This window comes from Eurypyga helias, unplaced genomic scaffold, assembly GCF_000690775.1.
Source record: "Eurypyga helias isolate BGI_N326 unplaced genomic scaffold, ASM69077v1 scaffold11527, whole genome shotgun sequence".
Classification (NCBI taxonomy): domain Eukaryota; kingdom Metazoa; phylum Chordata; class Aves; order Eurypygiformes; family Eurypygidae; genus Eurypyga; species Eurypyga helias.
The window spans coordinates 15,602-32,588 of NW_010263709.1; the positions used below are offsets into that span (position 1 = coordinate 15,602).

Here is a 16,987-nt window from a genome sequence, read left to right on the forward strand (position 1 = left end):
GTTTTTTTCATGAGCTTTAACCTTTGGTATTTTAAGCAATCCAAGTTTCTGGAACATCTTAACATTGAGACTGTGGATGTTTTTTAAATTGGTCAGAGCGTCAAGAGATTTCATTAGGAGCATTCAAGAGATCATCTTTTCGGAGAGTGAGATTCTAAAGTTGCCCTGGATACAATATTTGTTGTAAAGCAGCTGTTGAAAAAATTGAAGTTTAGTCTTAGTAAAATATTTTGTTTCATGTTCTGCCAAAAATACAGCAAGCTACTACTAAATTACCACATTTGCAGGAATACTGTATGCCATTGTTAGGAGGGACAGTGGTCTGTATTTTCAAGCTGCTTCTCAGATTTTTACAGTGGCAAGGAGATAGGCTCGTACATGTAAGGGAGGTCCAGAACATAATGGTCGCTAATCCTGTTATACAAATAAGATCTGTCGAGTTTGAAAGTACCGTGACATGTTTATGCATTGGAAAAGTATCACCTTGATGACCTATTTGGATGCTAATGATACCATTTAGCGTGTGTTTTTTTATGTTAAGACCTGAAATGGGGCAAAATTAATTAAGGTAAGCCAGAGGGTTCTAATTTTCCGGAGGAATCCTATGACTCTCCTTTGCTGGCATCTCTCCAATGCTGTTTCTTAAAACAGATCATAGTGTGGGCAATGTTCATGCAGTGCCACACCCCAGGAGTGCTGTAAGGCATAAACCAAAAAGGTTACTTTAAAGGAGTACAGCAATAACAAGAAGTACTGTATTACTGCTTCTCTGTGGGACAGACACAAAATTCTTTTCCCTCCTCATCTGACAGAATATTTAAATAGAGAGGCGGTACTATGAAATAACCTTGCAGGAAAACTCAAAAAGATTATGTGTGTTGTCAAAAGTTTCCAAGTTGTTACTAGCCAAGGGACTAAACGTAGTGGTATGAAAGAGAGCGCTGCTGCGTTCCGAGAGTCAGTGGTACACTAGGCTCCAGACTGCTGGAAGGCACTAAGCATTTGAGGTTTTTATCAGTCTCATCTTTTGTGAATTTGCTTACACCTATCTAACTGTTTCTCAGCCTGTGGCTATTTGACAAATCTGAAGATTCTTGTCCTACCTTCCTTTTATCAACAGATCCTAGGAACTGCTGGTAGTCAGGGTCAGAAGGTTAGTATTTTGTGCTTAGTCTAGAGAAAGCAGTTTTCTCAGAACCCCCCAGGGGTCATGGTTTTTAGTATGGAGCTACAGATTCATTGTGCAATTTTTCACAATGTTAATTTACTTTTGTTTATTACTTTGCAACAGAATTAAGAAAATGGAGTAAGATCAGAGAATCATAGAATGGTTGGGGTGGAAGGGACCTTAAAGATCATCTAGTTCCACCCCCCCTGCCATGGGCAGGGACACCTTCCACTAGACCAGGTTGCTCAAAGCCTCATCCAGCCTGGCCTTGAAGACAGCCAGGGATGGGGCATCCACAGCTGCTCTGGGCAACCTGTTCCAGTGCCTCACCACCCTCTCCAGGAAGAATTTCCTCCTGATATCTAATCTAAATCTCCCCGCTTTCAATATCAACCAGTTACCCCTTGTCCTGCCACTACAGGCTCTTGTAAAAAGTCCCCACCCAGTTTCCTTGTAGGCCCCTTCAGGTACTGGAAGATGGTACATATGGATCTAGTGGTGTCTCAGCTGGCTTGCTGAGACACTCAATTGATGCTAGGAAACATGGGTTCTAGTTCTGCTGCTGTGATGTTCATGCATTTAATGCTAAGCAGTAATTGAGTAAAAGACTCCAGTTAATGTGGACTTGAACCCAAACTGACCTTTTCCTAGCTGAGTCCAGTGTAGTTGGCCGTAGCATGCGTGATGTCCTTTAGGAGTTTTGCATTACCATAGCATAGTAGCAGGAGGAGGAAGATTTTCTCTACCCTCTTTAGATCATGGTGGTCTTCCGAGAGCTGAGGAAGAAAAGAAGCCCAAGTCTCCTATTCCAAGAGTATGGGCTTGTATTACATTATTATCACAGAAGGTGGACACCCTTGGTGATGCCTCCTGGCTGTCCAGAATGAGTGCCTGAGTGGGATTATGGCAGTTCTGGAGAGTACGCTTCCAAAGTTGTTCTTTGCCTCTGAGTTTTAAATTTTATTTGCCTCCAATCTCTGGAGAAAAAGTATGTGGTCTGACCCTCAACTCACACAACTGAACAGCCCTATGAAATTGTTACTACTTTTCTCATCCGGGAACATAGGAAGATTTTATTTCTATGTTTCAAATATTATTTTACAGAATAAAAATGAGGTATAGTACAAGGAAACCTCAGACTACACTCTGTGGAAACTAACACGAGTTTTGAGGTTATATTGTGTTTCTGATTTATGTACCATTCAAAACACTTGGTCTCACATGTTCTTGGTTTCAGTTCTTACTGATCTTTTTAAGTGTACAGATGCTGTTTGTGCCAGGGGGTTATATGTGGGGGTGCTGTTTTATCGCCTCATTCTTAAACAAATTAACCTGTTGAACCAATACCAAGCCAATATATAAAACTTAATTGCTAAACCAGGAAAACATGAAAGAATTTCTTGTCTATAATCCTAACTAGCCAAGTCTAAATTAGCCAGTCTTTACTGGTCTAAATTCTGCTGCAATTTAGCACAGTTTGGCCCTTTTCCTCTAGAGTTACTTCATGTTTATGCCAATAAAACTGACATAGTTTCTCCCTTTAGATGTTTTAAGGGAAGTTTTGCCTTCAATAAAACTACTGGAGTAGATCATGTATGCAGTCATGCTTTCAGGAAATTTTCTTTATTTGAAATATTAAAAATATCTTTGTATATCTACATAATTTGTTAATCCATGGAAATATAGTGTTGAACACATGCTTCCATTTTTGTTTTTACAGCTTTTAATGTTTACCCCTAGCAATTATGTTCTTAGTTGCAGGTGTAATCTGAATTAACCTATGTTAGCTGCATTAACATTGCGTGGGAGTTCATCTTTGTTGGTGCCTGTGAGTACACACACACACACGAGAGATCAATTCCAAATGGCTTGATTGGGAAGGGAAAAGCTTCGATGGCAGTATATGCTCCATTAGATAGCTGACAATCTCCATGGAAGCAACTCCAGCAGGGGAGGAATTTTCTAGTGTCTCTTTCAAGACCCCTGACCTTCTCTGGAATAATGCAGAGAAGGCATGCAGGAGCCTTCGAGAAATTACCGATTGTGTGAACAGGTGATTGTAAACAACCCAATTAAGTTTAAAACTTGCTGTTGCCCTGAGGGTTGTTCAAGCTGAATGATGTGCTTTGCTTTTACGGCAGGGAAGAAACTTAAAGTGTTACCACAGGTCAGCTGATAAGGACTACCTTGCAGTCAGCAAGTATGTTGTCTTCTCTGTCCAAAGCCAACTTCCTCATTGCAGAACCCTGGCCTTCCCTGGAACTGGATAGACAAGCATGAATGTGAGGCACTTCCAAACCTGTGTGATGGAGCTTTCGGTTAAGGAATAACAACAAGGAAGGAAAAGAATGAAAAATAAGTGAGATCTTCCAATTAGTTAGATCGTAGCTCTAACCATAGAGAAGTGAAGTATGACTGTAGCTCTGTAGTTGCGGCTTTGACAGAAACACCCACACCAGTTTAAAATGGTCTGTTGCGGGTTATCCTGGCAATAGCAATAAGGCAGATCTCAGTGCAGCATAGTCAGCGACGTGGTTTCCAAGCAGCTCAGGGAGGCAGCTTTAAAGCTGACACAGGTTCAAAACCGTCAGCGCTTCAGAGTAAACGTACCCTTGCAGTCCCTGCGGGAAAGGCGATGTTCTGACAGTGGGAGTATGCCTGTCTACTGTATGCGTTTCCAGTTTGTTCAGCATTGCTGGCGTGTTTGCAGGGTATCCAAAGCACCTCCCACAAATGTATCAGTGACCTGGCACTTGATTATCTCGGATGTGGGTGTGCCCTGGAGGCTGCAGTCTGCCCTTTGGTATAAATTTGATTCTGGGGAAGGGAAAGCATGCTTTCCAGCCCGTACTGGGAAGCGATCCATATCATTCCCACTCATTTGGACAAGTCTCCAGCTTAACAGTACTTTGTGGTTGTCCTCTGAATTTTGCTACTTAAGCCTGGATAGTCATTCTAGTCACCTGCCGTGAAACCCAGGACAGGACACGTTCTGACGTACACTCTTGAGGTCCTTTGTTCTTAGCTGTTGTTCTTTAGAGGAGAAACAAGAAACGGTATCAGTTCAAGTGTATGTTGCTTGTAAGTACAGCATATTATGTATTACCACTCCACCGATGCTCTTCTTACTTCTGCTGATATACTGTGGATAATTTCATAGCCTATACTTTATATGTCATGTTGACCTTACCTAGTAGTCAAAAAAGGTTGACAGGTGATGTAGATGCCATACTGATACTTCCCTGACCAACATGGGCTGTATCAGAAGTGTGGCCAGCAGGTCGAGGGAAGGTGATTCTTCCCCTCTGCTCTGCTCTTGTGAGACCCCACCTGGAGTGCTGCATCCAGCTGTGGAGCCCTCAACATCAGAAGGATATGGACTGGTTGGAGCGAGTCCAGAGGAGGACACAAAGATGATCAGAGGGCTGGAGCACCTCTGCTACAGGGACAGGCTGAGAGAGTTGGGTGTGTTCAACCTGGAGAGGAGAAGGCTGCGGGGAGACCTTATTGCAGCCTTCCAGTACCTGAAGGGGCTACAAGGAAGCTGTGTGGGGGGGTACTTTTTACAAGGGCGTAGTGACAGGACAAGGGTAATGGGTTTAAATTGAAAGTGGGCAGATTTAGATTGGACATCACAAAGTTATTCTTCACAGAGAGGGTGGTGAGGCACTGGAACAGGTTGCCCAGAGAAGCTGTGGATGCCCCATCCCTGGATGTCTTCAAGGCCAGGCTGGATGAGGCTTTGAGCAACCTGGTCTGGTGGAGGGTGTCCCTGCCCATGGCAGGGGGGTTGGAACTAGATGATCTTTAAGGTCCCTTCCACCCCTAAACATTCTGTGATTCTATGATTCTGTGAACATACTCATGTATTGAAGTACTTCTCAAGGGCAGGCTGCAGAGCAGTTAAGTTTCATACCAGGCTATCAGCATCCAAACTGGAACATCAAAATTTTCATTTTAATTATTATGTTCATGACTGAGATGGTAGAGCATGGTCATATAGTAAAAGGTATCATCGTTATTGAACAGTATGTAATTTCAAAGCAGAAGACTGTAATTGCAGATAACATCTATCTAAACCCTCCAACACCTGCAATTAATTTCTGCAATGCTATTTTTTAAGTGCAGAAAGCTTGGTTATGTTATGAAGCAGTTTGCTGCAACTAAGTCACATGGAAAAATTTTCTATTTTGAAATTTTGCGAGAGACATTGCTTCCGTGGTTTCATTTTTGAAAGATATTAACTGGAAAGTCATTTCTTGTCATATCTGCTCTGATTTCATCTGAGCATTATGTTTTTTCTTAACTGAAAACCATATCTGTAATACGTGTTAATTTGTACGCCAGAGTGTAGAGTTCTGCGTGGGTTTTCTGTCATTTTCAATTTCTGTTGCAGCAGTGTATTGTAGCCATGTCTCTGAAAGCTTATATACATTTCATAAGTCTGTTGTGTCCGTGTGATGTTTCAAAATCTCTGGTTTCTTTACTGTATGAACTACCAATAATTTTGTTCAAATCCTCATCATTCATTATCTTGGTAAATGTCTTCTCCCCCTTGGCTTTAATGCCCTCCGCCTTGTTCCCTCGGTGCCGTTCAAAATGAAACTGTTCAGATCACCTTCAGGGGGAGTTGGTGCTGCCTGCCCAGTAGCTATCCTTCCTCCAGCATCAGATACAAACTATTGTTTTAGTAAGGTTTGTTGAGACTGTTCTTGATGGCCATGAACCCTCCCCACATGGAATCCAATTGTTTTCATTATTCAGTGGGTAAATCCTAAAGGTAAATTTATATTTCTGCTCCAAGAAGTTTGGAGTGTCAAGCCCTATCCAGTGTAACGTTTTTGTAAAAAATCTGCAAAGACGGGTTGCCAATGGTTTTTTGTGACATAAATGGAAGAAATACTAAATTGGTTATATCTTTGGAAATCTATCCTCAAATATATTTCACGTGGATTAAAATTTGGTTTTAATCCAAATTAAATCTGAATTATGTGCAAGCAAATTATCCTAGGGGGGTGCCAAGGAGAATGGTATTTTAAGTTTGTGTGAGACAGAGCCCAAGTGGATAGTTCAGGATGTTACTGCTGGAAAATAGTCAAGATCATTGCTTCTTATGTGCTTGTGGTAAATGCCATTGAAAATAATTTCTTTCTGAGTGCTCAGTGAGGTTTTTAGGAAGAAAATATTGATCTCATCTCTTAAGCTGGGGTTCATCTCACCCAACCTCAAATTTCTCAGTTTCAGATGTCTAGGTGTAAGTTATTTGCTGTAGATTTCCCATGTGGTGAAATAGATAATTTACGTGGTCTATCTTGTTTTCTCCATTCATTATGAAGGGAGCACAGGAGGCATAGATTTGGATGTCTTAACTTTCGGATACCTAAATTAGAAACAGAGTAATCCCATCTTTAATGAGGTCATTTCAAGGTCATGGGTCACCTTATAAGAACAGAAGCAGCATAGATCACATGCACTTAATGACAGTCTTAATGGGAAAAAAAAAGGTGAGGCCATAGTGAACGTGGAGACTGAACTCTACTCTGCATCCATGAACATGTTGCACCAAACCTGTTGGGGGAGCGGTGCTGGACTCTTGCTTTTCAAACTCTGCCGGTTGTGGGTTTAAGTCAGAAACATGACAGGCAGTGATTCTGTCCTAATCATTTCACTTAGCCGTTAGGGACGGGTAAGGGAAGCCTTAGAGATGCTCTGTATTCAACGGCTTGAAGTTTCAAGGGACAACTGAAGGTGATGGTTTGTCAATCACTTCTTTTTGGTCAAAACCTTCCAGGAAGACCCAGCTGTAGGAGATGGGATGATGATGCGAAGTGAGGGAGCTGTCATGTGAATTCTCAGGTTGGCAGATCTGCTGGATCTCCCAAGTGGCAGGAAGCAAAGTAGAACGGGCCTGATGGTCACATCCTTCTTTAAGAGTTTCCTCAATGAATTTTGGGAGAAAATGTTAATCACATTTTTTTGAGGAAATTCCATATGAGTTGCAGACTATAGTAACTAGATGTGTGAAATGACCTGGTGTCCATATTTCATCATTTAGTTATGCATTTAAACTGTTACATTAGAACTACTTTTTTGCCATGATTGAAGGATCTTTGTTTCACTGAGCCCAGTATTAATGTACTCCAGATTCTGTTTCTCTAGAAGAGTAACAGATGTTCACAGTTTGGTGCAATTTTCAGATGAGCATTGCTGTTTGTAATTCATTTTCCTGAGACCACCCAACTCATTTCACTTGTAACTTGAACTATGTCCAAGTGTTGATCTCATGAGATGAACAAGAGATGTAATAATTCTGTGCCCCACCTCGTTTGAAAGACATGACTTAGTATAGATGGAATTTAAATATCTATACTTCCAATCAGTGTGGAAAGTCAAAGTTTCATCTTGCACGCCATGAAAAATGGAGGTGGAAATAGCAGTGTTCTTGCTTTCATTCATCAAGTGCTCATAGGAGCAGAAGATGTCTATTGACACGATCTGAGTGAAACTGAATAACAAGCCAAAGATGAACAGGTGAAAAAGCACAACACAGCAAGTAAAAACAAAGGAATTGAGATTTATCCTGGAAAAAGAAGATTTATTACAATAGAAAAAAAATCAGAAATGCAGTATTAAATATAGCTGGGGATGAGATGTAGGGATGCAACACAATGCATCATGTCTTGTTAGAAACAGCTGCAATAAATGCTGTGCTGCATTAACCAAAACATAATGTGAATATGTCTTTATCTGGGACATTATATTTAGTGTCAGGCTTTTAACAGCAAAAATTGTGTTGATGGGGTTTAGGGATGTTAGAAAACAAGTACTGAGGAACTTTGGGTGATGGAAAGTGAACCTTTAATTCGTATTTCTGCATTTATAAGAAGTCCTAGAGACTCAACCATATCAGTTTTGTCAAGGTATGGAACAACTCCCAAAGGAAACACGAAGCTCTGAATGACTTGAGACCGTGACAATTAAACAGTTCTGAATTGACAGTAATTGGTACTGAATGAAACACGTAGTTTTTCTTTCCTGACATTCATTGTATTTTATACTTGACATTTCGTGCAGTTTTATTTTGAGATTACAAACTGAGAACTCAAGAAAAGCACTGAGAGGTTCCCATGGCAACCATAGCGTGCACTTTATCTATATGAACGTGGTGATTACAGTAATGTGACACCACAGTACTGAGTCTTGCTGTTTGGCAGGTATGTATGAGTTAATTGATGAATGTAGAGATAGTAATAAATGGCATTAAAATCAATGATCTGATTTTTTTTCCCCCTCTACTCTGTGATGCAAGTGATTAATTTCCTTGAAAGCACCTTGGCTGGAGGGTTCTGAGCTGCATTTTTCTCTATGGTTTTTAGGCACAGTAAATACTCAGCCCTGTCCTCTGACAGCAATCGTTCTCCAGTCAAAACGCGAGGAGTTTCATAATGGTGAGCAGTTGTGTCACAACAGCCAATGTGTGAACATGCAGATTGACAGGATGCTGTGATTCCCGGGCTCTCAATGGCTTTTGTGTTTGCTTAACTGCTTGCCAGTAATGGAGATGCTATTTCAGCATCTCTCTTTCAGCTGGAGCCAGAAATACCAAATGCAAAGGAAACACTACTGCTGTGAAGGCTGCTGAAAGTGACTTTTTTTTAGTTAAAAATAAATAAATTCATTAATCATTGTACCTCACTGTTCTCTTTCTTTTTTCCCCTTTGCTTTTTCAGTTACCAACTAAGGGCAAACTGCCTCTTCAGAAATTCTTGTGTGTTGGTTCTTAATGAAATTCCAGACTTTCTCATTTGGAAATGAGAAAATACTTTGTCAGTGCCTTGGTTACACATGCTGTGGTAGATATTAGAAACTATCTGCTTTTTATAGTCTTGTAATAGTGTTGACCTGACATCCCTGACTTTTGAAGAGTGACCTGTCTTGCTCTGCAACAAACGGTTTGTGCTTTTAAGCTGAAACTTAAAAGTCTTCCTTATCGCCACTTTTTACTTAGTTTTAAAATAATCTTCTGAGGAAATCAGTTACTTGCTTTGGTTTTTGTTTTTCTTTGTAAAAATAAGAGAAAATTTGAAACTTACATTAGAAAGCGTAGCGGATGTAACCTTCATTCTTTCTCTAGCTCTTGTTTCCCAGGAAACGCATCAGAGTAGCATGAAGGGGATCTAGAGCTCCTAGATCTGGTGCAAGAAAGTGAAGGCAGGTCTAAAAACTGTCTTTTAAGGCAGTGACTGCTAAGAACCTCTTAGAAAGCTGTGGTGGGAGCGATCTTGGGGGAGCGGAGGCTGAGTAAAATGGGACCCTTCTGGTGGGTCTGCAGTATGCAAGCCTGGAGAAATTGTCCTCTGGGCAATTCTAACCTTCACTTACAGTTACTGAGGAAGGCTGTATTAATCTAGGCAGTCTGTTCCCTTGGGGACCACCCATAGTTCCTGGGGTTGTCAGACTGCTCATGATCAAGTGGCTGCAAAGGTGGCTTGAAGTCCCCGGACTTCTGCCACCTGGGCTGGGAGCGTGGGCAGGTGCTTCTCCACCTGCGCAGGCGTGCAGCTGTAACCCAGCCATGGCAGGCGCGCGTCCTACCTCTGCTGCTGCTGCTCTCTGAGGAGAGGAAGAAGAGCTATAAACCCCTTAGCCCAGCGTATCCTCACCTATCTTGTCGCTCCTGCTGTCCCATTATTTATTTGTGGAACAACACTTGACTTCAGAGCACTGGATTTATGAAATAAATGCAAAATGTTCAAGTATTGCATTTTTGACAGTTGTTTGCTATGAGAAAGCTTCCTGATGTTACCAGTAAACTGCAGTGTCGCATCGCGGTACTGCAGCTATTAAAATTGGAGTAACGCTGTCTACCTGTAAGAAGATTAGATTAGCACATGCACCCATTTGCCAAAAACCCGACATTAACCATACTTAGTTTTGCTCTTGCTTTCTCTGAAAGCTCATATAGCCTGATCATGACTGTATGTTTTTTAATTTTCTACCTTCTCTGAGGCCTCTTTCGTCTTCCCTTAAAAGTAGGGCTTCCTAATGTGATCTTAACTTTCCATGCTGCTGATAATAAACTAGAGCTTGTTAAGAATGCCCTATCAGAATGTGTTTCCACTAGAAATGTCTGTAAAACAAATTTATCTAAACAAAGAGAGGTTACTTATTTTTTGAAAAAATATCTTTACTAGTAGGAAAATCAGAGCATAACTGTTCTGATGTGTTTAGTTCAACCTGTTTGGCAGTATTTTGTTTTACTAAATTAACCTCAAGTGTTTTATTTTGAGTTAGTTGAAAAAGTAAACCCAAAACTCTTGAAACTGTGTGGCACACTGAAACTATTCCTGATAAGTGATAATTTTTGCAAAACTTTTTTGCCCCTGAGAAAATCCACAGAGTGAATTTCTTCAAAAATAGCTGAGTTCTCTGTGTGGGTGACAGATGTAAGCACATTTTGCCTGTGTCTCTAAAGGCTATTCCAAAAAAAAGAAAGTGCTTACAGGTGTTTGGTCAAGTGTTGAGATGCTCCTGTCTTCCCGTCGTGAAAGGGACAAATACGTTACTCAACACCTGTCACATTAAGAAATAGCAAGCAAAGGAACATTTTTTGTTTTAAAAAGAAAGATGCAACTTCTAGTTCAGGGAAGCCTGGAGCTTGATGCTAGCTTGATGTTAGCTTCACTACAACCAGGAGATGATAGAAGCCACAGGAGCAAGGAGGAACATGGTTTCGACACACACCCATACCAATGAGCATTAGAAATTTTTGGTAACGAGGACTGTCAAAGATCCAAACAAAACTAACCTGTTTATACTTTTTATTTTATACAGTTTTATCCAATTCCAAAGTTTTGTCTTTCTTCTTTCAGAATGACCAGTCTATGCAAGATATGCAGATAATGGGAGGAGATGATCTTTCAAAGCTGACTGGCAAGGTTTGTTAATTTTAAATTTAAGAGAGAAAATACATCCACTAAAAACACTTGAGAAGAGCTCTGTAATTTTGCACATGGACTATCAGATGCTAAAACTGGAATCAAAGAAATTGATTAATCTCTATCAAATTCCTGTAATGCCATTGCGTTCAGCTTGCAGATGCCCAAAAAAGTCAGAGTGTAGCCTTTCCATCCTGGTGTAGGGGTTTCCGAAGAGTTATACACATACCATCGGTAAGATTGTGGTCAAAAATTGTGCTGGAATGCTTCCCCTGAGCTTGTTTATGTTTTGGAGCCTTGTTTTTTCTGCCTCGATGGGTGCATGCAAGCAAACTGCATGTTGCGTATCCCTGTTGAATTCAACACAGGAGGAGTTTAATACAATTTTGCCTACTGCACAAAGTTCAGTTGTGGAACCTGTCACTTAGATAATCCAATGGGATTTATTTCAACATGAGGCTGGCTGTATGACTGAATTTGCTTTGCACTACGCTTGAACACTGTGGTAATGAGAGTGGTTTGAGTGAGGGAAAAGGCTACTTTCATCCATCTCTGGTAATACAAAGCAGTACTTTGAAGAGGAAGGAAGGTTGATTGCATTTGGCAAATGGTCTATGTGGAAAATAGTCAGAAATTGATTCTTTACTTACGCGTTACAGCAACATAATACCTACCTTGTTATTTGTACTGTACAAATACTCTTATTAGCTGGCACCAAATAACATCAGTCTCTTCAAAGAAAAATGTAGCACTAGCAAGCTAAGTTGTTTTGTTGTACTGTAGCACACAAGAAAAACCTAACTTTAAATATTTCATTAATATTAAATAGATTTTGATGCAACTAGAACTGAAATGAAGAAAATGCTGATAGACGCAGAATATCTTAGTGATATGTATGTCCTCGATTTGCACTTCTAAATGCTCCTGCTGGGTGTTTATTTCCAAATTATCACTGGAGCATTAATCATGTTCTTGGTAAATATTACTTCATTTGCTACTTTCTGATATTCAAACAGTGGAGCTACCTGTTTTTCTGATGATTTTGCATATGTTTCTCTACCTCACAGGCAGAACTGGCAGTGCACCTATTTATCTCATGTAACATTTCCCTTTCCCAGGTAGTCCCTGCACTGTCTGAGCTTCCAGGGCCAGCTCCCCTTCCCTGTCATCCCAAATGTCTTGAATGATTTCAGTTATTAATGTCTTTTCCAGAAATAATCTTTCTAGTATCATTTGAATTCACTGGGACAAAACATTATTTTCTTTCACAGGACTTTTGTGTATTTGTGTGTGTCCACATGCATATGAGAGAGAAGGAAAATGTCTCCCCAAGTAATTCTGCTCTTTCCAAAAATGAAGTAAATTGTTTTCTGATACTGAAAATTCTGGTGATCTTTTTCTCATTGGGATGGCCCTCCTGTTCCCACGTCTGGAACTGGACACTTGGCCATTGGGAGGCTAGGAGATACTTGGGGAGAAGACTGAACAGCAATATAGTGCAAGATGGCTGGGTAAGGAGGCTGGGATTTTGGGTAGGCGGGAAGGGGCAGGTTTGGGAATGAAGGCGGTTGCTGATCAGGAAGGGAGCCCAGTGCTGGAAGCTGGGTGTGGAGAGGCGGAAGCGGAGCAGGAAGGGGGGGGCTGGGACTGCCAGGGGAGCAGACTTGCTGAAAGGGCATGTTGGGCGGTTGTTTGTGTGTGTGGATGTCTGTGCCACAGCTGATGTATGAATAATTAAGTAGCATTTTCACTCTAACACATGAGAATGGGGTTTCCTTAGGACTTATTTTACCGATTGAAAAGCTGGGACGCAAAGCTTGAGCTCAGATGTTCATACTTAGACGTCTAAAGTTGGATATATGAAGGAGTGGCCTTAACGTCCACGGATGCCAACTCCTCCATCTGTTGTTGACTTAAGCAATTAGTCCAAGTATTCAGCACATTTTGCTAATCAGCCATTTGCAGACTGATTCAGAGCCTCCTACAGTCAATGTAAATCTTTCCTTGAAGTGTTTTTTAGTGCATTAGTTTAGCTGCTGGCTTTTAAAACGCCAGGCTTTAGTAACCATTCTAAGTCACTGAGCGAATCAATGGAAGATCTATGGACAGAATTCAACTTCCCTGTGTTTAAGTAGGCTGGGTGCTGCTTCTGCCTGCTTGGATTGCTTATTAAGAAAAGATTGTAGTTACATTGAAAAATTAATATGGTTAAGTTCCATTAACAATCACAGAAGGTGTTTTCAAAAGCGCCGGCGTGGGTTCGGGATGTAAGTTCCATTAAGTTTCTGTAAAGTTCAAAAGCATCGCTAAAGTAAACAGTTTTCAACCTGCAGGCAAAAGAATCTGACATTTTGATCTTGCAGTACTCCTCATTGAGTAATAATACCTGGAACCTCGGCTAGCCTATAATCTTAGTGAACAACGACATCATTTCCATGCGTTACCTATTATTGGAAAAAAGATTACTGAGGACATTCATGAACATGCTGTTCTATAACAATGTGGTTTTTTTCTGAGAAAGATTAAAGAAAGCAAAAAAATGTAAAAGCTAATTAAAAAGAGGCTGTTAAGGATAATAGCTCTTCAGAAGGAAGAATATCTCCTCTGTACTTCTCTACAATATGCTTTTGTTTATGAAAATAGTATAAGCTTGGGAAAAATGTATAATAACACAAACCATGAAAAAGAGAAATATTCTGAGAGAGAGGAGAGTTAGCATACAGGCCAAAACTGTTACCTGAAGAAAAGCATCCACACTTTGAAATTCTTCTTCTGTGAAGAAGGTCAGGGAGGCAAGGATGAAGATTTCCATGGCATGAATCATTAACACAGGTGCTTGAAGAATGAGTCCTAATATAGTGTAAGACTCTAATGCTTTGAAACTATTCATTTCTGTGCAGAAAAAATATAATTTCTAAACCTCTCCTTTAATGATATGTGGTGAACATAAAATTTCTCAGCAACTGATTTCATAGTGAAGTAGCTGCTTAGTTTTCAGTTACTTCAAAGCTGAAATGTTCATTTGTGTAAAAATTATCATGAATATTTCTAAAGAGGAATACATTTTGAAAATGGGGAGATAATTAAAACTTTCCAGAAAACTAGGGCACTGTTTCGGAGCAAGATGGCTAGGAAAATTTATGTAGATTAGGTGAAAGAACAAATAGTATAACCCTGTTTACTCTTAATACTGTAATCATAGTGTATAATACTATAAAAATTCGTAACATTTTGAAGTATTTCTGGCAGTTAAACAAAGTAAGTTTTAAAACACCTAGAAAGGTCAGTAGATTCAGATGTACCAGAGCTGTGAGTTGTCTCTGCCATTTACTGCTTGTACTCGTATCTGCGTAAGTTTTGTCCCAAGAGCTTTGGAGCTGGCTATGTAGTCCAAAGTCTCTACTGACAGGAATCATTCTGTGTATCACTCCATGTGTGATATGTCCTGTAACTTTTCAAAAAAGCTCCTAAACCACTTTGACTTGTCTCCTTGCAAATGAGACAAGTTTGACGAAATCACAAACTTAGGAGTTTATATAATTTTGCAATTAAATACTTATTACACTTGCATAATGTATTTGAGGTCAAAATTAGGTGCCTATATTTTTGTCATTGTTTCTACATAACATAGGATGTGAACAAAATTAATCATTCTTACTTGTTAGGTTAATAAGAACTTCTAATTGAAACAAAGTAGTTATGTAGTTAGTATGCTAAAACTGTGGAGCCGGCGAATGTCTGATATTCCATCTGCCTGTAATATGGGTCAATGCCTATGTTCTTTATGAAGGACTGTTCCCCTTGTCCACATTAAGTACATCTTGTTGACAGCTGGTGGTTTCTGCATTTTCAGGGGAGTGTAGAAGATAATAAGTAGCAATCAAGAGAAAGAGAAAGTCTTACACTCTCTGCACTTCACTGTGTTAGTTTGAGCCCTCCATTACTACTCTAAAACAACTGCCTAAAATGACTGATCAATTCAGATCAAAAAGAGGTTTCACTCACAGGGAGATCACCACCACGCAGCACTCCTCATTTCCTCCCGGAAGGATTTGTGGTATGAAATATCCAAACTTCCTTTATATGTCCCACCTAAATTGATTTATTCGCTGTCTACCATTTCCTTGTCCCACTTGTCATATGGGAAGATGTTCCAGGAACATAATGCACGTAATGCAATCTCACTTCCTTTTCTTATGGCTCTCCACAGTCAACTTGCCGTCACTGCTAACATAGTGAAGCTGTTTTTCTCTTCTGAATTTGGATAACTTTTTGCTTTTCACTGTTGCCTTTTTTAATACCTTTTCCTACTAGATTGAGCAGCTTGCCATTATCAAATTTGTATTGCCATATGGCGGCATATTTGCCTACCATCCAGTCATTACTTAAGCTTCTTCTAGAAATACATTGGGAGCCTGCTGTAGAGTATTGGCACACTGTAGGATGGTTGGAAGATAAAATTAATAACAGGAAATTAATACTAGGCAATTGATTCAGTTGGAAGAAACAAGATTTCAAGCATGCAGGTCCTTCTGTTGGTCTGAATAGAATCGGCAAACTCCAAGCTAAGTACAGACTGGGACAAGCTCTTAATTTTAACATAATGTGGTAATGAGACAATATGGGGAAAAAAAGTGACTGCCCGACGACCAAAGGGGCAGATAAAATGTTAAGAATTCCTCTGAGCTAAAATAAGAGAACACATTATCAGCTACGGAACACTGATAAACGAGTTGGAGGTCAGCTGCAGTGGAAGGCTGCGATGTGCCGTAAAGCCAGTATTTTATTGAGTCTGATTTCTACTGCATACAGCAGTTCTGAATTTTTGTTCCCAGGCTGAGCTGTTGAAGGTATTTTGTGGTCTCTTTGAGGTTGTGGGCTGAAAGGTCAAAGTTCTTTTGTGAAAAATGTTCTCCCACTGGGAACTGGGCTGCTAATTAAATAAAAGCTATTACTTCCTGCTACAAACCTTCCTTCACTGCAAGGTGTTTTTCCCAGGTCTCAGGTCATTCTTCTTTTCTTGGTCTTAAGTTCTTCCTCTTTTTTTTTTTTTAACATCTTTTTTAAAAAAAGGTTTGTGTGCATGTTATTCTGCTGATTTTATGCTGAAACATTTGAGGAGAAAATACCCTGTTTGTGTACCTACCTGATTTTCTTGCTATACATTTGAGGGCCTTGTTTGTCCTCTTAGCTATGGTATTGCATTAAGTATGGTTGTTTATTTGATTACTTAAGTAGAGCTTCTGCTTTCCAGGAAATACTTCCCTTTTCTAAATTTGCAGCTTAGCATTTTACCTGTTAAAATTTTACATTTGATGTGAATTCAAAGCCAGCCTTTTCCTCAACCCTTTATTCAATGCTGCTTTCAAAGCCCTGCTATTTCATAGCAATTTTTCCTTTGAAGTCGGTCTTCTAAATGGAACATAAAATCAAAATCTAGAAAAAATTGTTATTCTTTTCCAGGAAGGTGAAAAACAGTTTCCATCGCACTTACTGCTGTCAGGCAGGAGGCATACGTGATCTCATTACTCTGCTCGGTCTGGTTAGCTGACACTGTTCCATTTAATACTGACCTATGGGAAGGTAAAAAATACAAATGTATTGACTCAGTGCCAGGGTATTTATCAGCTTATTACCAGTCCGGATTTTTCTTACATGTGTTATAATCACAGCCTACTTTCTTGTCATGTACGAGGCTTGTATATGCCATGTATATGTGGCTTGGAAAAGCAGTAAATTGACAGATTTTCAATTTTTGCCGGTTTCTAGTCCGCTATTAAAAATTTTTAAATTCACAGATACATTGAAATTTATTCTAAAAATGAAAATGTTTCTCTTTAAGATGAGATAAATTCACATGGAGTTCAGGGATTAGAAATTA

At 39.9% G+C, this 16,987-nt stretch overlaps 1 protein-coding gene across 1 annotated transcript in view; it reads left to right on the top strand.

Moving 5' to 3' along the window:
- The window catches only part of PRTFDC1 (phosphoribosyl transferase domain containing 1), a gene marked incomplete at its 5' end in the record, with an annotated part of 41,888 nt that overhangs the window by 11,976 nt on the left and 12,925 nt on the right, over nucleotides 1-16,987 (top strand). Inside the window, one exon of the mRNA XM_010156146.1 lies at nucleotides 11,041-11,106. Coding sequence (XP_010154448.1) covers nucleotides 11,041-11,106 — 66 coding nt within the window. The remainder of the gene's footprint in view (nucleotides 1-11,040; nucleotides 11,107-16,987) is intronic.